Source organism: Python bivittatus, unplaced genomic scaffold (assembly GCF_059951505.1).
Source record: "Python bivittatus isolate LINGU-HERP-01145 unplaced genomic scaffold, Pbiv_v1 ctg000610_np1212, whole genome shotgun sequence".
NCBI classification, from domain to species: Eukaryota; Metazoa; Chordata; class Lepidosauria; order Squamata; family Pythonidae; genus Python; species Python bivittatus.
The window spans coordinates 17,493,271-17,515,746 of record NW_028277088.1 but is presented as its reverse complement, the minus strand read 5'-3'; the positions used below and the strand labels follow the sequence as shown (position 1 = coordinate 17,515,746).

Genomic DNA, 22,476 nt, shown 5'->3' with positions numbered 1-22,476 from the left:
ATCCAAAAGTTTAATTGTTGCACCACAATGTCAGGGCACTGTCTTCCCTGCTCCTCCTAAACGGTATTCCTGAAGTTTGGTCTAGTTGAAATAATCAGTCTAAAATAATGGCAGTTTTTCTGAATGCCATGCAGAACACACACACACACACACACACACACACAAACAAATATGTTAGGCCCGAGAGGCAAAATACTCATTTTTGCCACTTCACAGCTTCCTGTGTCAGTTTTCCCCCCATTTATTTTTGTCCATTGAGATTACGTGGCAAAAGCCAGAATACTGACACAGTTTCTAGGATTACAGTTTAATTTTGTTTTACTCTGTGAAAAGCATTGATCCATCTGAATGAGACTTTGGGTAGACTAAGTCTGGGACTGTCTCCCCCAGGAAGGCCTGGATATTGGTGCTATGGAGGGGTCAAAATAGTCTATGCCTGTAAGGATCTGAGTGTGGGGTAGCTCTGCCCATGACTTGTTTGACCCTTTCATGCCTCCCACCCACCCCAGGTTAGCCATTATGGGAGGCTGTGCTTGCACTGAAAAGGGTTCTCCACCCATGCTTTAGATCAAGCTAGCTGTTTTTAGTGACTGTGGTTGCATAGAGCCATGCTAGGTTTGCTCCCAATCTAAATTTTCTTCTCTTCCATATGCATGTGTTATGTTTTGTGGCTCCACTTTCTCCAGTCTTATTCTGGAGCCAACAGTAGGTCTCCCAGCATTATATTCTTACCGGCCAAAAATAAAACTCCCTGATATTATATTTAATCTAGAACAGCCTTTCTCAATCTGGTGCCATTGGGAGGTGTTGCAATTACAGTTTCCATCATTTTCAGCTGGTGCAGACAACAATTCTGGTTCCTCTGGAGGGCATCTGATCAGGGAAGGCTGGTCTAGACCAGTGCTATTCTTAGGGTTGCCTGATATCGTGTACCCATCTGTTGTAATTCATAATAAATTACTTTCAGAAGGAATAAATATTTGACTTTGATGAGAAAGAATACACATCTTTAATGTGGCATAAATAACTTATCTAAAAGTCATTAACTCTTTTTAACATGCACTGAGTCAGTAATTTCAATAGAAATGAAAAGATGTTGCTTAGTTTTGGTGTGCACAGAAAAGCTGTCCTTTGAACATTAAAAAAAACCCTTAAGCATCTGACTGTGATAAAGAGAGTGTAAGTGAAGTTATTTGACAATTGCAACTTACTGTAAAGCTTTAAAATACATGTTAGAAACAGCTCTGCATATTTGAGCAAATCCCTTTATTTCTGCTCTTTAAAAAAATCTTTTAAATAACACACAGATGTTTGATGCTAATCTGTGCCATTTATGCTTTTACTGTGCATTCCTTTCTGAAAGGAGAATTGTGTCATTAAAAATTATGCAGAAGAACTTTCCTGAATGCATTTTTTTAAAAGTTGGCTGCCATTATTAAGAAGAAAAAAGTCAATGTGTTAACAGCTGTTGGTGGGTGAAGAGACTCCTGTCTATTAAGGCTCAGGAAGCATCTGGTGCCCTCTAATATAGAAATAGCTATCAACAAAAATACATTTAGTGGTGACTGTGGTTGTTTTATTGAATTTAAACTTCTGCCTGAGATTTTAACATGTCCATCTGGTAGTATGGCTGGGCGGATAATAAACTCCTGAAGAAGGGAGCAAATTAGGATTTAATGGCCATGTCCACTTTAATTATTATATGTCTTTCCCAGGGTGGCCCTATTCTTCAAGCTTAGAGAGGTGAGAGTTTATTGCTGGTGGCACATTAATAGCAAACAGTATGTTGTGTCACCTTCATGAGTTTAAGGGCCTACTGACATACTACATTTTTAGAAAGTTTTAACTAATGTGGTTAGAACTAAATTGATTGCTTCTTTAGAAGAAAGGTTGGCTGTAGTTCCATGAAAGCCCAGATGATGTGGTTCCAAGAAAGCCCATATTACAGCTGTTCTCCTTAGCTGCTTATAGTCCTAAGAGCTTTCATGAAAAGTTCTGCCAGAAGCATGTATTTTAATCTTTCTGCTTGTTTATTGTAAACCAACTTGGAAATATTTATAACCTAGGTAGAATTCCAGAAATAAGTAATGAACCCTGCTGCCCCATAGATTGGTTCTTCAGATTTATTTGACCTCTGGCAAAAGGATTCTAGGTTGTTTATTGTTATATACTTCTCCTTTCCAACCAAAAGTTGGCGTACTGATGTAGTAGTACTACATCAGGAATAGGTAAAATTGTACAGCTAGGGTTAAAGCTTAGGGCCAAATTGCTGGGTTCCATAGGCCAGTTAATCCACAAATGATTACAAAGGGAACTGCAGCTGAAGGAGACAGCAGATGGCAGATGCAGCATTAATTCCTGGACTGACTTGGATAATTGAGATCTAGTGGGACTGCCACCTGCAGCATTCCTTTTTCTGTCAAGTTTGAAAAAGATGGTAAACTTGGAGGTGGGTGGATAAGTGACTGGAGTCCACAGTTGTACCAATGCTTTTACAATTATTTTTACTTTCTATTCTACAACAAAATCTCTTGTTCTGCACCACATATTAAATTGGCTTAATTTCAATTGACCCTCAGCCTAATTTCAGAAACCCTCTTAAAGCAGTCAGTTCAGTCCTCTCAGCAGCCTTCACCGGGGGGATGTGTGGCTGGGGAGTGAGCTCAAAAAAAGAGACAGTGGGAAAGAATATCAAAAGGTATAAAAAATAAGTATATGTGTGGACACACCTGGATTTGGCTTGGGTCCTCCCACTCTTTGCTTATTGCCTCCCACTGTCTAGAGAAGTGTTTGTCAACCTCAGCAACTTTAGGATGTATGGACATCAACTCCCTGGGAGTTGACATCCACACATCTTCAAGTTGCTGAGGTTGACAAACATTGGTCTAGAGAACATGCAGCATGATTGTCCACTTCTGTCCTTGGGATGGATGCTACAGTCATGTGGTTCCTATTCTCCTTGCAATATTTGGCTCCACCTGTTCATGTCATCCAGCTTTGTTAGCAATAGAAATTATTCACAGTACTACTGAACTGTGAAGCTTTACATACAACCTGCAGTTGGAGACATCTTGGTCCAGCTGTCAGCCATCAGTCAGCACTTTCTGTTGTAATTGAAGGAGCAAATCCCAGCTGTAGCACATGTGGTGAAGAGCTGCAAGACAGTGATGAATTATTTTCAGGCCTAAAACTGTGGCAACTACTTTTTATTGTAATTGTAATAATGGTAGCAATGGTATAGACAGCAGTTTGTGTCTCCAGATCAATTTCTGCATACTGTCATAACAGGGAATTTACAGAGTAAGTCCTGAACATATGAAACACAAAAATCCAGAATATATGGTTTCTCTGCTATTTGGAGTTAAAGGCTTCATTTTCATTTCTTTGAAACTTTCTAGCCCCCATGATTTTGAAGAAGAGGTTGACAGCATGATGGACAGCTGTGACTCTACTTGCCTACAGCTGATGCTACAGTAAATCTGTTAGTACTTTTAGAATCACAAGAAGTGTTCCTATTTGCTGCAACACACTAACACAGCTCACCCTTCAGGAGATGTTTGAAAAGCTTGGTAGCAAGACATGCAAATTGATGTCATGAGATCAATTTTTCATTTTTGCAGCTGTTCAGAAGGGACTTCAGTGCCAAGTTGTTAATGTAAATTATGTTAATGATGTGCAAACAGGACAGTCAAATAAACTCCAGATCTTTGCCTCCTTTTATGTTTGCACCATGTCTCCAGATTGCCTTCCTTTGTAATAGAGGATAAGAGAGAAACTTGCATGAACATTGATAGACAGAATCAGTCTCAGGGTAAAAACTACTTTTCAGATATTTGTCCGCATGTGTTTGGCATAAATGAAAGGAGGATGGACCTGGAGTGACTCATCTTCTCTCTCCTTGCATACTTCTGAGTCCTTTTGAGAAGAAAAGGAGATTAGCCTACATGTGTTGGCTTCTTGGGCAATCTTGAACTCCACTATCTGGAGTTTCACTTTTTCTGAATGAGCTACGTTGGTTGCTAGTGTGCTACTAAACCAAATTCAAAGTACATGTCTATGTAAAATCCAACAGAGTTTATGACTTGGATACTTAATGGATTATCCTCTTCCTTATATACTTGCCTGGCCATTCAAATCAAGCAGGTTTGTCTTTTGATGGTGGACCACTTATCAGAGGGTTGGTTTGTGGCAACCTCAGAAGAAGACTTCTTGACACCAATCCTCCAATTATGGAATTTTCCACCTGTTCAGTTATAGTTGGCACCATATATTGGCAGGTTTTAGTATCAACTAAGGACATATCTGTTCATGTTTTGGATTGTGCTTGTCTTGCTACTGTATATCATTTAGTGGATTGTTACCAAGGTGCTGTTTTATGGCCTTAACTATTATAATTTGGCATGTTGCTATTTGTTTTATTAAGCCCTCTTTTGGGTTGACCTTTTTTTAGAAAAAGGTAAATATATTCATATGTATGTATGTATGTATGTATTGGATTTATCCTCTGCCCATCTATTTATATAAGTACTTCAAGTAGCTTGAAATGAAAATACAAACTTTAGCCATAACATTAAAATAATGGTTAATTGATTTTTAAAATTTTACTTAATTTTTTTTGTGAAAAAGATGTATGTTTGCCATTTTTTTAAATATTGGGAGAATAGGACCCAAATGTACCTCATTGGAGACAGCATTCTATGCAGGAGAGGGCCATATGGATGATGTTCTGGCAGTGAGGGCATCCTCAAAAGGGCTTCTCTTTCTGATCTAAGCTTCCTTCAGCTGTAATCGTACACTGCTTCCTATGTAATCATCTCTAATGGGTTTGCAGATAATTTTCTGCTTCTAAATTCAACAGTAGGTCTTGTTGGGCAAGCTATCTGCCTGAGATTTGTCTTCTCCAGCATGTGGTAAACAGTCATGGTAGAACCAGTAAGCCTTATTCCATTCTCCATCAAATGGAGTTGTGTGAGAAGTTTCTTGAACTGGACTATTATAGAACCAGATCATGTGTTGTTCTAAATTTCTTTGTTTAAACTGGATTTGTATTTTAGCCAAGAGTTTCTTCAACTTTCTCAACCTGGTATCTTCCAGCTGTTGTTGACTAGGACAGCTAGTCAACATAATGGTCAGGCAGCACACTCCCAAAGCCTGTGGCTTTTCCTAAACACTGCCCATTTAGAAAAACTGGTTTAGTGGAATAAATATACTGTCATTTCAATGTGTACTCTTGTTGCTGCAGTTGCTGATGAGCTGAAAATCTTCCAAAGTACTTGAAGCTTCCAAGATTTTCAAAGGAATTCTTTGGGTGCAATGCACATGCAGGTAATCCCTAACTCTGAGATCAGTCAAGGAGGCTTTAAAAGTCATTGCGAGATGTTCAGCAGATAGGCAGGAGTGCAAAGCTTGACCCTGAGACACTCTTCCAAGTAAGTTGCATTCAACCTTGTACTTAAGTTGTTTTTGATAAGTTAGACTGTTTAGTAGAGAATTGATAGTCAGTATGTATACCAGTGCTGACTGGGGAATTCTGGGAGTTGAAGTCTATGAAGTTGCCAAGTTTGAAAAACACTGATCTATACTGAAAACAAAATTGTTTCAGCAGACTTTGTATGTCCACTTAAGTTTGCTCCTTCCCCAGTTTTCTGCTTTGTTGCTTTTATATATTGCAACCTTCCCCAGTACTGGCTGGGGAATTCTGGGGGTTGCAGCCTCAATACCTTCTAAAGGATCTTAGGTGGAGAAAGAAGCTATACTATATTTTTATTGTTTGTTTTTATTGTGATGTATTCTTTTTAATTGTATTTCAGGAATGCATCTGTGTCTGTGCTGGTATATCCTGGTCTGAATGGATCAGCAAAATAAAATAAAATTTTAATTTTAATTTACGATAGTCCAGAAAGAGAGGCTTTCTTTATCCAGTCATAAGATTAATCTTAGTTTTGTTTGCCTATATGTTTATTCAGATTCTTATTCTTTTTCTGAGAAGTGAAAAACTTTAAAAAGCCAAGCCATATGACAGAGAAGAGGACACTTTTCTTGTTATAAAAAAATAATTGTTGCATTCCTAAGAGACATTGTGCGATCTACTGGCAGTGCTGCAGTCCTACTGAAGCCAATTAAACGTTGCCAGCTGAAGGACTATTACTGCTTTCTAAGCATCTCCTATACAGCTGATCTTTATTTTAGGCAGTTTGTAATATTGGTTGTCTACATAGATCTGTCAGAAGCTAATAGGTTAATTTCTGCAGTGTTATTGGTTAATTAATCAATTAATGAGTTGTGCATGTGGAGGTTATAGGGCCTCTGTAGTTTTCCAAATCAGAAAACTATAGGGATGGAGGTAGGGCTGAACAAGTTTGTTTTCTCTTAGTTTCTTGTTTATCTGAAGTTATCATATTCATTTTGCTGAACTTGATGTTTTTATAAAAGAATTGCACTAAAATCTGCAATTTAGTGCACATTCCTCCAAATATCTTCTTTCCCAACTTTGCCTAGCATACCCAGTTTTGCACATTATTCTCCCTAATATAATGCAGTTTTACTTTTTTCCCCTGAATATATACATTTTGCACAGGGTTTTTTTTCTTGTATGAAATTTTTTATTATTGGCCACCTGTTGCAAAATTTGGGTAACTGTTGCAAATTCCAAGGGATAACTAAGTTTTGGTATGTTCAAAAATGTGAAATCAGATATGCCTGCTTTGAAATGGGGACTAATTAAATTTCTTTCTTTCAAATGGTAGATGTCTTATAATAAGTAAATTAAGTAAATATTAAGTAAATGTCTTACTTAGATTGTTTCTGCTTGAGGAAGACAATCTAAAACTGGATGAGGAATCAGATATGGGATAGCAAATCTACTGTATTTTAGGAATTGCTATAATTTGCTCTAATGTTTTGGAACTTCTGGGATTTTAGTAATCCACCATTACATCTTGTCAATGTAGAATGTTCACTTCTCTCTTTTGTGTCCCAGTTTCACTCCTTCCTATCTGGCTTAGGTATGTTCTGTCAGAAAATCTTGATGGTCTTTAAGAGGAGACCACTTTAGATTTGGAGCAATTCTGTTAATGAACCCAACTCCTGAATGTTTTAGTTCTAAATGTTAAGACCAGACATGATTTCAGTTTAGTGTGGGAGGTGGATGGAGTCTCCTGCCAATCAGTTGATGGTGTCATTGGCCTCCTACCATTGTTTCAGGTCCCAGCTACTTCCTCCAGTGGCAGTGAAGTTTTCTGTGGTGCTTAGAAAGATTTAATTAGGGAGGAGTTCACTTTATTTCCGCGGTTTTGAAGCCATGTCTAATAACGTGTTTAAGATTGTCCATATAAGTAATATTTTTAAAGAAAGAGCATTCTCCTCATGGCTAGAATCCAAGGTGTGCACCTGCATGCATTTCAACCACACCCAGAGATAGCTATGCAAGCCAAGCCACGAAAAACCGGTATTTTCTATTTGTGAATCATATCTACACCCTGATATGCAAGAACGTTTGCTCATAGATCTGTTCCAATGCACACACCATGCATATGCAGAATAAGGGCAATATTTGGGGAACTGTGATGTAGCTTTGAGGTGGTTTCTTCAGAAGTTTGAGATGTTGCAGAGACAAATAACATGGACTCGAATGTGGATGGCTCTGCTAATTCTCTCTCAAAGGAACTACGGAGAAAAAGGAGCTTCTCATCTCTTTGCTGTTCCTGTGGCAAATACAAAATTGACCAGGTACTGCAAAAGCATTTTCTTGCTTCACATCTGTACCTTTTCCTGTGTTGCTTCCAGGTGTCATCCAGGCATATGCAAGAAAAAAAATTCTATAAACCTATCTGGAAATGGGGAATATGGTACTTGTTTGAGATGGCATTTTAGATATCTAGGAACCTATCAGATATGCTTTAAAAGGTGAAGTGTTTGAGCTTTTCAGTAGCCGATGCACTTAGTTGTCCCAAAACTCCTTTTTAAAAAAATGAAATACCCACTTGTTTAGAGTGTAATGATCTTACTGTAAATATCCTGTGATTTGTAAAATAAAGTGTAACTTTTTAACATGGACTTTTATGGGAAGGGCAGAAAAGCTTCTTTGAAGATGGCATATTATAGAAAGGGAAGCCCGGAAGGGAAACTGAGGCCCCTAGATAGAATCATTAAACAACAGCTGGAGGGCCACAGCTTTCCATCCTTAAGTATGTGCTTTTACTTTCTGAAATAATGCAATAACTTTTCCTATTTGTTTGGGTGGTTATTTTGTTTGTCGCTCTGCAAATATCTTTTGCCTTACTATAAGAAAGACTGCATTTAAGTGTGTGTGTGTGTGCACGCGCTCAGGGAATGCAGTAGGTATAGAGGAAGTGCCAAGTTTTTAGAGGAAGATTTGGGGGTTTGGGGAAGAGTTTAATGAGTTCTTTGCTTCTTATAACTATCCTAAGTTTATTTTAAAGCTTAAGCTTCAGTTTTTTTATGGTTTCCCTTCTCAAAATGGAAAGATGCCAGCAGTTTTCAGGTGTTGTAATCAGAGATGGCTTTGGGGACTGCAAAAAAAAAAAAAGGCTCAGCAAGCAAATATAACTCCCAAGAACTCAAGATGCCCACCACAGCACTAAAAGAAAAAATTTGAAAATGAGAAATATCGTGTTGACAGGATTTGACTGCCTGCTGGTTTAGACTCTGTTTTCAGGAAGAAAGTCTCAGGTTACACTTGAAATGTATGGAACAATAAAGCAGGAAGTTTGAATAATGCTGGATGCTTTTCTGTTGCTTCAGTGTCCACCAATAAAAAAACAAGCCGAGATAGGCCTCTTATATCAATGGTCAGGAGTTATAAAAGATGTAGTCTAGAATATTTGAAGGCATCAAGTTTCCTACCTCTGGCTAGAGGAGCAATAGTTGAATTTAAGGGAAGTTGTCTTGAAATTAAGCATTGCATGTTCAGTCTTCTCTCTGTCTATTTAAATATGCTTCCCTGGAGTCATACAAGTTCTGACAAATAAGAAAGGATAATGTATATAGCTTGCTTTACAAAAGTGCTTTACAAGATTTATTTCATTCATTGGGTTAGATCTTTGTTATATCCATTTTACTGATGGGACTGCAGGATTTCAGCTGCAGGATAGCCCAGTATTCAATTCTGAACTGGACTGGAACCCACATCTTTCAGGATCAAAGGTAGTGTTTCATACGACCATATCCACTCTCAGTATGCTCCAGTGAACATAACAATGAAATGATTGATTGGATGGATAATAGCTGATCAGTCGAATTCAGTCATCCTCAACCTGGTGTCTTCCAGATGTAATGGACAGTAATTTCCAGAATGTGTGTACTGAAGGGCACCAAAGGGGGAAGTCTGAACTAGCCCACCGTTCTGTTATCAAAAGTGATGAGAAGGTTGTCTCTGGGAAGTTTATAAGCTGGGACAAGGAGAATAGTCCTACTCTGTTGTTTGTAACCTTCCTAGGAATCAGTTAGTGCATCTCAATTATGAATTTGCAAATCAACTAATCTAATCTATGTAAATATTTCTTGGTTCTCTTTTCTAATAGCTCTTGGTACATCCTGGAATCTATTTAACATTTAGAGGAAACTAAACAAATTAATTCTTAGGAAGTCATCCCATGCTCTAATTTAAGATAATTAAGAATTACAGATTTTGTAGTTTGTAACTTATCCTATTATTCTCCTTGTTGGAGATCTCCAAGAATCTCGGAGAACTTAAAAGCATTTTTACTGGTCGTAATGAAAATATTACCTTAGAGTGGCTTTATGAATCTAATCCAGTAGATCAGCTTCCAGCTGTAATGTAATTGCAGCACTTTAGCACCCAGAGTGAAATTTAGGAAATGCTTCATAGCTAGCCAATTAAGATGAAAAGTCTTCAAGCAGGCAGAAGAGCAACTACTAATGAAAGCAACAAACACTGAATTCCTTTTATCATTTAGCATAACGATAAAAATTGCAGGGGCAGCTCTGTTTTTAAAATCCCTTTTAACTGCCATTAATAAGAAATGGGTTTGGGAGTAAATGAGACTTGCAGGAATGAATTAAATTACAATGAACCTTTGTGATCCAGAGGAACTCTTTCAAGCACTGTGCCCTCCAATTTCCTGTTGGTGTTCAGGTATGCTGGTGTGGAAACATGGAGTATGAGCCCAACCCATTGGCAGGAGCAGCACATTAGAGAAGCATTAGTGACTAGATTTATTAAACATTTGTGGATAAGTTGGAGTGCTTTCTTTGGTTTTATTTCAGTAATATAGTTTTATTAACTATGTCCCTGACCATGAAGATGTATGCTATGCAAATGCCTTTACATGTTGTTTGCCAAAGAATGAAAGTTTTGTCATTCTTGATTCTGACAACAGTAATGTAATTTTGCCTGCTAAAAATGACAACTCCTAACTGCATTAATTAAAAGGTCATGGTTTGGTTCCAGATTATATGTGTGTATAGCTGGTAACCCTTCCAGCCCCAATTAGATTATTTATATGAGCTAGAGAGGGGCTAGTTCATTCAAACACTACTCCATTCGGTACAATTTATGATTCAGTGCATTATGGGAAACATCTTAGCTTACTTTGTGAACTAGGCATCACATTATTTGAGCATAGCAATGGTGTTTTGTTAATCAAATTTTAGAGTTAATGTGTTGTAAAAGTCTACTCAGAGGATCAGAGGGACCTGGTGGAATGGAAGTAGGTTGTATTGCTCCTACCAAATTAATTCCTGAAAACTAGACAGAAGGATCTTCTGTAATCAGGGAGAAGGTATTTCCATCCAATTCTTATGTTTCCTGTTTGCCATTCAGTCCCTGCCTCCCTACACATATGAACACCAGAGCTTACTTGGATCAGCAGGTTCTGAGTAATATTTGTAGGTTTGTAGGAAGGGCTTTTGGGGAAAAATGGGGAGAGGAAATCCTGCTTTCCCAGGCCATTGTAGCCTAGATCTGGTTGTAACTTAATATTTCTCTTACTGTAAAATAAATAAAACCCTTTCCTCTAAGAATAGAGAAATTAACAGTCTTTGGATTCCATACCTGCCAAGTTTCCATACAAAGAACAGAAGTATTTTTGGAATTCTTTCTGGAGTATTATATAGACAGAAGACATATTTTGTGAGAAACACTAATCTTTGAGCAAGTTAGATAAACCATCATATGGGTAAAGGTCTATTGTGTGTCAACATTTCCATTTTCCCTGTCACAGAGTGAAACTGCCATGGGTGCAATTTTTATGGGTTTCAAGAAGTTTATTCAAAGGGGTTTTATTCCTAGTTTTGACTTTTTCAAAATGAATCATGCTCTAAACAGTTCAAATTGTAATGGACATCCAAAGAAATTACCAGAATGAGTACTTTGAGTCTGTGCTCAAAACACAGAGAAGGAGGAGGACCCAAGAAATTATAGGCCTGTCAGCTTGACATTCATACCGGCAGCACATTCATTAAACAGCATATATCTGAGCACTTGCACAGGAATGTAGAAAATTAACAAGAGCCAGCTCAGGTTTGTTCCAAACAAGCCATGCCAGACTAATCTTATCTTCTTTTTTCAACAGAGTTGCTAGCTTAATAGACTAAGGGAATGCTGTGGACATAGTGTACCTTGACCTCAGCAAAGCAACAAAGTCACTCACAATATCCTTATTTATGAAAGGGTAAAATATGCGTTAGAAGACACAAGTGTTAAGTGGATTTATAATTGGCTGAATGATCATAACCAAAGAATAATCAGAAATGGCTCCATATCAGCTTGGAGGGTAGTATTGAAGAGAGGGCTGCAGAATTCTCTCCTGGGTTTCTTGCTGTTTGACATTTCTGTTATGGATGGTATTAAATTTGCAGTTGATAAAAAAAACTTAGGAAGAATGGCTAATGCAGAAGAAGAAGAGGAAGAAGAGGAAGAAGAGGAAGAAGAAGAAGAAGATTCTTGACCAGGTGACAGGAAGAAATTAACAAGGAGGTACAAAAAGTTCTGCAGAGAAAAAATGGAGAGAGAGAAAAAATGAAAGGCACAAGTATAAGATGGGGGAGACCTGTTTGGGCAGTAGTACAGGTGAAAAGATTGCATGTTCTAGATCGTAAATTGAATGTGAGCCAACAATATGGTGCAGCTGCTAAAAAGGCCAGTATGATCTTGGGATATATTAACAGAAGCATAGAGCCTGCCTTGATCAGGCCCCACTTGGAAAACTCTATCCAGTTCTGCGTACCACAGTCTCAAAATGCTATCAACAAACTGGGGTGAGTTCAGAGGAAGGTTACCAAAATGGTGAGGCTGTTGGAGACTAAATACTCTGAGGAACAGTTAAAGGAACTTGATATGTTTATCCCAGAGAAGAGAAGACTAAGGGAAGATTTGATAGTAGTCTTCAGGTATCTCAAAGTAGAGGACACGTTCTCTATTGCAATAGAAGGCAAAATGGAACCAGTGAATTAAAACTGTAGGGAAGTTGATTCAGTTACATATTTGGAGACATTTCCAGGCAGTAAGTGTTGTCAACCTGTGGAATGGGTTACCTCACAAAATGACTGGAGGTCTTCAGAGAGATTTTAGATAGCCATCTGTCTGCACTGTTTTAGCCAATCCTGCACTGATCTAGCATTGGACCACATGACTTCTGAGGTCCTTTTTTTTTTTTTTTTGGTTAGTGGAAGAAATTATGGGATTTTTGCCCTAGAAAGATGTGTTGGTTTGTTTAATGCTTTGATAGTGTTATATTGCTGTTATTGTTTATATTGTTTTTCCTCCTAATTGCATTGTATGATTGTATTTCTTAGTTGATGCAGTTTAAATGCTTTTGAAAGCCACCCTGAATATAAACTATATATAAAAAGTAATATAAACACTGATTTATGTAAATAGTATGTGCAAAGTATACATTTAACCACACCGTTACACCTCCTGGTGACTAAAGATTAATATCACTTGAGCTGCAGATTGATCAATATTCCATTTTATTATTTGCCTTTTGACATTTCTACATTTCATGCCACTACCAATGGAAGGCAAGATATTACAGAACTTGCAATATGAAATGCAAACTCCAATAACTGATTGGTACATTTGTTCGGTGCAACATTTTTTTAAACTCAAATGACAATTTTGCAGTATAGACAATAGTAGTTCAGTGTTTCTTGTTCACTTTAGTGCCTGCTGTTGCACAAAACATTGTATTAAGTGATGCCATGAACAACATCTACCGCAGCCTGTCTTTCAGGAAGACTGAGGAAGGTTGGTGGGATAATATGAGGGGATAACGAGAGTTCCACTGCAGCACGTCCAGGAGTGACCAGATAGGCAAAATATGCTTCTCTAGTTGTCTGAATGATGCTTCGTGCAGGGTTTCATCATGTAAACTCTGCTCCTAGAAATGTGTGTATGTATGTATGTATGTATGCATGTATTTATAATATTTCTAAACCACCTCAATCTTAAAAAGATCCTAAATGGTGCACCAGGGGCAATAAATAGCAAGCCCCCCCCATTTTTTTTTGAGATTACAGCTTAACTGCTGAGCAAAGATGTAATGATATTTTTTTTAAAAATAAGAGCCTATAGTAGTACTTCAGCCAGGATAGACACATTGAAATAGATATCTATCCATTTATCGCAAAGAGGAAAAACTGATAACTTGGAGTATCAACTAGCCTAAATAATTAACACACGCACAAATAAATTAGATTCTGAGAAGAATTATTCACTGCAGAAAATGAAAGATTTCTACTACCATAACAACCAATCTTTTTTTTTGCTTTTGTTGTTTTTTTTGCCTAGAATGTAACTGAAACTAACCTGAAATTACAGGTTTGTATCCTGCAAAAATGGTCTGATAATATTTTGGGTCCAGGTGGATCCACCCACAGCCTTTACGCTTCATATTCCAACCATAGTCTACTCAGCACGGCATCCAGCAGCCCCAGTTTTGTGCCCGGAAGGCTACAGTCTGACTTCCTAAACCTGATCAGACTGGGATAATTGTGTGAGACCATCTGCCTTTGGCGGTTCTTTGGTCCTTACTGCCTTTGGCCCTAAATTTGTGACGCCCGGCTTGCTGTTCATTTCCCCTCCTGCTTCCATTCTGAACCATTAATTGGTAGCTGATTTTTATCTGCTCCCACTCAGTAATGCTGAGGTGGCACCAATGGCTTCATGTGCTGTTTTTCTGCATTGAAAACGAGCCAAAATCCCAATGACATTTATGTACACAAACTGCAGAGGGTTGGGTTTTTAAAAATCTGTTAGGGTCAACAAACCTTTTGTTTTGTACTCAATGTCACATTCCTGGAGGAAAGAGCTAAATGTCGAATGAACTGCTTACATTAAATAATCAACTCCCCTTTTTGCAGGTGAAGAATTTTTTTTTTAAACAAAAGAGGTTTTAGAATGATGGTTTGCTGATAATGGAGTGGATGGCTATATAAAAGGGATAAGGAATAATAGAGGTGAGCTATTTCTAGAGCCTGAAGCTAAGCAACCGAGAGCTTATCTCCATGACCAGTTTGCTCCAGCATAACTAGGACCATTCACCATTAAAATAGAAGAGAATATCTGTGGCTCAGGGTTGAACTGTGAAGTTCTTAATACTCTTTGAACTTTGTTGTTTGCTTGCAAACATTTCATTACCCAACTAGATAACATAACCAGTGCACGGGAATATGGGGTTTGCTGCCTGTTTATATACAGTATCTTGCCATGCCAATTTTGGTGGGTGTGTAATTTCCTCCATGGTGGTTCCTTGATTAGAGTATTGCCTGATTGTTTGTGTGACAATATGAATATGATAAAAATGCTTTAATCTCACAACACATGAACAGACTCAACCACCGTTTCAACTGGGAAACTATTAGCATCTTAGACCAAGCCAAATTGAAAATTGCTAGGGAATTCCTGGAAGCTTGGCATTCAGGCAAATAATCCATCAACAGACACAGAGATAAACCACATTTTCACACCATTCAAAAGAGACAATAAAAAACCTAGGAAGGAAACACAGAACACATCCCAGCCAGCAGCCAACATTGAGATAATCAGGGAACAACATCAGACAAACAATCAGGCAGAAAACAAAATCTAATCAAAGAACCACCAGGGAGGAAACTATACCTCCACCAAACTGGCAGGGCAAGGTACTGTATATAAACAGGGAGCAAACACCACACCCACTTGCATTGATGCTGATACCTAGTTGGGTAATGAAATGTCTGCAAGCAAACAGCCAGGCTCAGAGAACTCCACATTGACCATTTGTTGAGGCAGGTATGCTCTTCACTAGCACCCAGCCCTCTGGGGAAGCAACTTCCACCTGCTTTTGTTGCAGTTTATGGAAAGCAGTGTTTTCTTATATTATCTGATTTGCCTACCGCACTTCATTTTAATGTAGACAAATACCTGCACTCAAAGTTATTACACTGCACTGTGGTAGGAAAAGCTGATTTTTTCTTTTTTTTTTATAAGTTGACTGGTGGAATAGTGAGAGGTGCATCCTTTTTCTCCTACTTTACCTTTCCAATCCAAGTGCCAGGACAATGGTGCTTTCTGTCCTTTTCTTCTTTTTTAAGTAGCTATAAAGAAGAAGGGAATCTCCCAATTGGGGCCTTTGTAAATGTGGTCCAGAAAGAACATGAAGCCATCATTGTGGCCAAAACAGAGGAAGGGGTGAAATCCAGAAAGGGATTTTTTAAAGTTGGTTATATTTCCAGCTGGGAGACAAACAGCTTAATGCTGCAGTGCAGAAAAGCCCTTAGCATATAGGAGTGAAAAAGCTGTGGGTAAGCCAAAACATCTGACTTTCAACAGGTCTTGCATTGCCTCCCTCCCCCCGGCAACATCTCATTTCCAGAGTATGAAATTCTATTATGTGAAATTGGCATTTGAACCTGGCAATGTACAGAAAGTCAAAGGGGATAGGATCTCCTTGGGCAGCAAACATATCACAAAAGTCACCAGACTCTCATTGCTATATTTTCAGGTGAGGGGGAGAGTGACAGAAATTTGGATAAGAATCACATTACTATTTTGGAGAAAACACCCAGCAAGGACAGCAGGCCCATTGCAGCAGAATTCTAGAATATAAAATTCCATTGTGCGAAATGTCTCCAAATTTAGCAGCAGACAGGGCACAGTCAAGATGGATTGGGCCAAAAAATGTGAATGTCTCCTTCCCTAGCAACAAACACCAGCAAAAAAAGATCTAGTTCAGCCAAGGAACAAAATTAGACTGAGCCTTTTTTTAAGGAAAATTCTCTGTAGCCACTGGAAAAAAAGCACTGTAATCGCCTTGATCCAGCAAAGTTCTCAGGCATATATGGATACACTACACATACACAGAGTATTCCAGACACTCACCAAAATATAACTCAGTGAGACTGGAGACAGTAATGGACACAATTTAGTTAGCAAGAGATGGAGAATGCTGAAGAATTCTGAAATAAAAAGTGAGAAGAACATTGAAAAGTGAGAAGAACATTCTCACTGAAAAAGTGAGAATGTTAGAGTGCCAGGTGAGAGTCAAGAACCAAATCAGACAGGATCTTAGGAACATTGCAATATACTTCTTTTTCATTCCTGTTTTCAGGAATGATTTTAATAGTCCCAGTTCAAAATAGCTAGACATAATGATGAGGCACAAGGTTGACTATTAGTATGAGCATATGTGGTTATGATGAAAGAGGAAGTCCTGGCTTACTTTAGTTTCTATCAAGCAGGTTTGGTCTAAGCTGCAAGACTATATTTTGTCTCTCTCAGCTAAATCCCAAAAGCCGTACTAATTGTGTGGAAGATCTAAATGCCAGAATTGAGCCAAATTATTATGCTTTAGTATTTAAGTATCCACACTTTGATCCAAATTTAGGTAGATTTCTTGATTGCCATTATTCTAAAGACAATTGTATAAATTTTGGGGGCTAATTCATGTAGCCAGTAAGTTAAATCTACATATATTAAATGGCTTGAGTCTAAGTGATAGGTCTGCTACTTCATCTACCTGAGTTCATCAACTTAAGCTTCAGAGGTTCTAGCATGATAGATGACAGCCTGACATCTAGCACTTTAGTTCAGTCTTTTTTATTGACTCTATAACAGTGAATCAATAAAAAGTGATCATCAACCTCTAAGAACCCACTTTTAATTTCTAGATGTGATCTAAGAATAACTAAACAGATTTACCCTAGGGATATTACTGGCACAGACAAAATAGTCACATTTAAATGGTTGCCAAGTCTAAATGATTTTATGCTGGTCTATTTAAATTCCCTTAAGTTACTAACTGTTAAAGCTACCAAAACAGAGAATAGAAATTCTCATGATGTTATAAATAGTGTTGATAAACTCTCAGTTCTAATTAAAGGTTTATTGATTGCAGGATTTAAAATGTATAATCCAACAACTAACAAGTAAATGAAGTGGGTAAATAATTGGTTTGATTCACAGTGAAGAGAAATCTACATAGTGAAGAGAAATCTACACTTCATATCATTTAAACAATCTTCCTGATTTCCTACCTAGTTATTTTGAAGTAAAAAAAGAATATAAGAATTTGATGCAATTTAAGAAATATCAAAAATGTAAGGATACCAGGTCCAAATTACTTGATCCCTCTCTGAACATCAACTCCAAAATGTTTTGGAGCATTTATCTACTAATCTTGGTTCAAATGCACCAGCTGTGGACTGCAGTATTTCAACTGATGTTTGGGAGAGTTTTTTTTAAACTTTTGTTTTTTGAGCAGACTTCTGATACCAATGATGTAGAATTCAATACTATAACCTCTCCTTTTGGGGATCTTGTAACTGAAGCTGATATCTGTTCTCTTGTTCAACAATTCAAATTAGGGAAAACTCCTGAGCGCAACTATATTTCCCTTGATTTCATCAGACAGAATCTGACCTGGTGGGCACCTCTACATGCTACGTTATTCATGGCTGTTATCAACTCAGGGACGATGCCTTCAGGTTGGAATAGAACTATTATAGTTCCAATCTACAAAAAAAGCATCTCCAATGAACCCTGCAAACTACAGACCTGTAAGTTTATGTTTTGATACAGGGAAGCTATATGCTAGATTTCTAAATAATAAACATCACATCTGGAAAAAGGATAGGTAATTGCAGAACCCCAAGCTGCCTTCAGGAAAGGCTGCTGCACTCTGGACCACTGTTTGGTTCTGTCTGATATTGCAGAAAAATATTCCAGCCCCCCAGAAGGAAAACCCTTTGCTGCATTTATAGACCTGAGGGTTGCTTTTAACTCTGTCCCTAGTTCCAAATTCTACAAAAACTTAACAAAATGGTACCTAACAAGCGATTAGTCCTTCTTATAAAAATAGTCAACTGCAAATGAGATGCGGTAATGATAGCATTCTTACAAACATCATTCCTATGAATAAGGCTATATGTCAGGGCTGTATTTTGGCCCCAACATTATTTAACATCTACTTTAATGAGTTGGAGTAATTTCTAAATCACATGGAGGACCATTTCTCTTCTGTTGGCCTCAGAAAACTATGCTTGTTGCTGTTCACTGACGATGCAGTTTTACTCTTCCATTCAAGATTGATCTTCAAACTCCTTTTAACAGCCTTTGCTGAATATGGCAAGTAAAATTCCCTCAAAATAAATTGGGACAAATCTAAGATCCTGATCTTTGAGAGGAAATGTAAGAGCCATAAATGGCTGGTTTTGGACCCTCTGATCAAGCAGGTGAAATGCTTTCGCTATCTTGGCTTGAAGTTTCACTATTTTCTGTCCTGGTCAACCCATCAATGTTCTGCTCTTCAGAAGCCAAAAGCTGCTTTATTTATGCTTCTGCTTTTTTTGTTCAAACGAGAGACACTATATTCCAGTCGCAATTAGAAGTATCAATACTAAACTGACTTGACAGCTCCTATACATGGCTTTTGTGTGGATAAATATAATATCTCAAGATTCCTGTAATATTCAGGCCTGCCTTTTGAGACTCCTCTTAGCACCACCCAGCTATGTACCAAACGTCGTAGTCCTTTTAGAGCCAGGACAAAGCCCATTGGACAGCAGGGGATGGTTAGCTGGACCTAAACTCTGGCTTAAAATGTATCTGTTCCATTCCACTTCAGGATTACTTTTTACCTTGTTAACAACCCATTTATTAGTTCCTGGTTGACAATTAAATCTCCGAAAATTAGTCAAATTGGCCTCTCTCCAGATCACCTATTTTTAATGGAGCATACTTAAGATTTTTCATTAATTAGGCAAAGAGTGAAGGCCTATCTCTGCAAACAGTATCTGTAGATACTGTAAATACTGTACTTGCTGACATTTAATTTTTATCGTTTCTTTGAATATCCCATTTTTCAGTCACATGTTTCCAAGATTGTATTTGGTTTAGTCTTTACCTTTATATATTAACTCCAACACAAATTAAAAATTGTATTTTTAATGTAATCCGACATATCCAAGATAATGAATCTGCCATCAGCTCATATTAAATGGAGTAAGAGATGAGTAAAATCTATTTTACTACAGAGATGGGTTGGTCTCCCTGGGGACCACATTCCACACCTGAGGTGCTGCCATCACCTAGTTTGTTTGGTGGTGGGACAAAGAGCAAAGCTTCAAGTTGTGGTGAAGTCCATATAGGAGAATGTCATATGTTGCCACTTATAGATCTCCAAAGTGCTAAAGTGCCTCACTAAAAAAAGTCAAAGGAGGACACTGATGTACATTTGCATATACTAACTGCTTTATATATACAGATGTAAAGCTAGAAATAATTTTACATAATTTCAGTGGAATTGCAGTGTAACTGGTCATGGCGAAGGCATGTCCTGGTGTGAAAACTGATAGTTTCTTACATGTCTTTGTCTTTAAACTGGACTTGGAATCGGAAACTTGGAGGTCAGTTGGACCAAGAATCTTTGGGTTAGCTGAAAGCATGGTGTATGGAGAGAGTTCTTTTCATTTTAAAGTGTGTTAGGCCAAGACTACTCAGTTGTGTCCCTACTTGTGGAACACATTGCCTTTGAAGATGCCCTTAGCCCCCTTGTTCCCGGCCTTGTCTTTTTTCCTTCCCAGGTTAATCTTTTGCCTGTTAAAAAAAGGCTAAAATGTATGTTATTTAGAATATATAGCTATAAATAAAATGACATAACTTACTTTACTTAGCACAAGATAAATTCAGATGTGCCCACATTGGGAATATGCTGTTCTACATTAATAGCATGTAACATATTTTTATTACTTCAATTATTGGAAAGTTCCATGATTTTCATAATTTTTTAAAGCGTGCTCCAATTTTATTATGAAGGATAATCAATCTGGACAATTTTGTTATGAAGGATTGTCAGCCACATCTCTTGGGCTGCAGGATGATGCAAGTTTAGTCATTAATGACTAATCAGTTACTTAACCATGTTGGTTCTGATGACCTGTCAGATAAATTATAATGTGCTAAAAAGGGAAGGAAAAAAAAGCTTTCACAAACTCCCTGTAAATAGAAGAAATAGTCCTGTGTCATGACTTGTCTAGTTTATAAGGCAACAGTAATTTGAAAAGTTGAACAAGGAAACAGAATACGGTTTGAGTAATTCAGATGGGGGGGGCTTATACAACTTGGTACAGGACATAAAATTAAATTCGAGCTAGGAACTTTGCCAGAAAGACTTTAAGTCCCTCCCCTCCCCTCCCCTCCCCTCCCCTCCCCTCCCCTCCTCTTAATGGTTGAATGTGATTTCTGGTCTGCAACTTTTCATTTTGGGAGCAACTTGTAGGGCTCTTTATTAATAAACAGTTGTTTGCGGTCACTGTCAATCAGTTGCTACTGGAAGTCCTTTCCGTTCACCTTGACTGGGGCTGATGGTAGACTAATTATTCTGCATTAATCATTCTAGAGGGAGGATTTCACAATGCAAAACATATATGAATATTTGCACACAGATTGCTCAAGTGGAAGCCCTGTGTGCATGTAATTAAGAACTTAGCCCCACTGAATGGCATGGGAAATACTTCTGTAAAAGTGGTGCTGGATAAGTTCTGAAATGAAATGTAGGAGTTCTCTTCATAGATTCAGCCTCGTGGAATTTCTCTATACAGCAGAAATGAAGTATAACCACAAAGTAGGTGAAGGGTCTAACTTATGGCATCTCCTGCTTAAAAAATCTGGTAGAAGGTGATAGTTGCTACTTTGCATATGTTCCTACACTGAATTCTCTTCTGCTTTCCACATACAAAGCTGGTAGGTCAAGGAGAAGATTAATCTGCTGACTTCCACTTGCAGATAGACTTCAGTGTAGAGTCTAATTGAAACATATAATCCCCCATGCATATTTTAGGCTGGTTACTTGTTGCATCACCAAAAAGAGGGCAAAGATGATATCAATTTGCATTCAATTTACATGTATTCATTTGAGAATGTTAATTAGGATGATAATGCATCTCATCGTAGCAAGGAAGACCGTTACTGGACAAGATGAAGGTACAGTGGTACCTCGGGTCACGAACGCTTCTGTTCACGACCAATTTGGGTCACAAACAGCACTGTTCACAAAATTTTGCTTCTGTTCGCGAACTCCGCATCGGGTGACGAACAGGAACCGCGGCCATTTTCCCTGCTGACACACGTGGTCGTGGCTTCCTGTAGGGAGGGGGACTCTCCCTCCAAACAATAACCACCTCCCCACTCACCTTCCTGTCCTCCATGCCTCAAGCAAGGTTAGTGTTCTCTCTCTTCATACTGTACTGTACTGTACTTTGTGTCATATTTTTGTGGTTTAAAAAAAAATACATATGGTTCAGAACAGATTAACTGTATTTACATTGAACCTTATGGGAAAATTTGATTCGGGTCATGACCAATTCGGGTCGCGACCAGAGTCGTGGAATGAATTAAGTTCGTGACCCGAGGTACCACTGTACCTTCTGCTCTCCTTTAAAGATAGTTAGTCTTGAAACTGAACTTGGACTGGGTTAGGTAGGTTCCAGTGGGTTCTTGAACACCCCCTGGTCCCTGATCACCTAGTTTTTTACATGGGTTTTGCTTAACATTGGAAATGGTAAAAAGGTAGCATGAGGCAAAGCTGATCAGCATCTTCCAGTATGTTACTTCCAAGAATCTTTCTGAACTCCTGTGGCCCCATTAGTTTCCTTAGAAAATAAATATGATAGGCAGTCCCAACCTAGATTTTGTACGCAAGTACAGCCACCTTCTCTGAAAAAGAACAAAGTGATGTCAGAGTGGTTGCCAAACCTTCAAGAAAGGCCAGGTCAAGAAATGGACATGCCAGTAATGCTCCTTTATCTTGTAGGAGAGTCTTTCTCAAACTTGGCAACTTTAAGACATGCAGAAAATATTTATCTGTGTGGTTCAAGGGTCATTGAACCCATGTCCTCCCAGAATTCTGGGAGCTGAAGTCCACATGTCTTAAAGTTGCCAAGTTTGAGAAAGACTCTAGTAGGATGTATTAATAGAATCTTGACTGTCCAAAGCTTTCAGTGCCCCTTTTTAAG

At 38.2% G+C, this 22,476-nt stretch overlaps 1 protein-coding gene across 17 annotated transcripts in view; it reads left to right on the top strand.

The window, feature by feature from the left end:
* KIAA1217 (KIAA1217 ortholog) overlaps positions 1 to 22,476 on the top strand; it is a 382,394-nt gene that overhangs the window by 200,497 nt on the left and 159,421 nt on the right. The window contains exon 1 of one of the 17 annotated variants that reach the window (XM_007426490.4): positions 7,606 to 7,728. The exons of the other annotated variants lie outside the window; for them this stretch is intronic. Coding sequence (XP_007426552.2) covers positions 7,621 to 7,728 — 108 coding nt within the window. The 5' untranslated portion in view covers positions 7,606 to 7,620. Of the gene's footprint in view, positions 1 to 7,605; positions 7,729 to 22,476 lie in introns of those variants that run through there. 17 annotated transcript variants of the gene reach the window in all.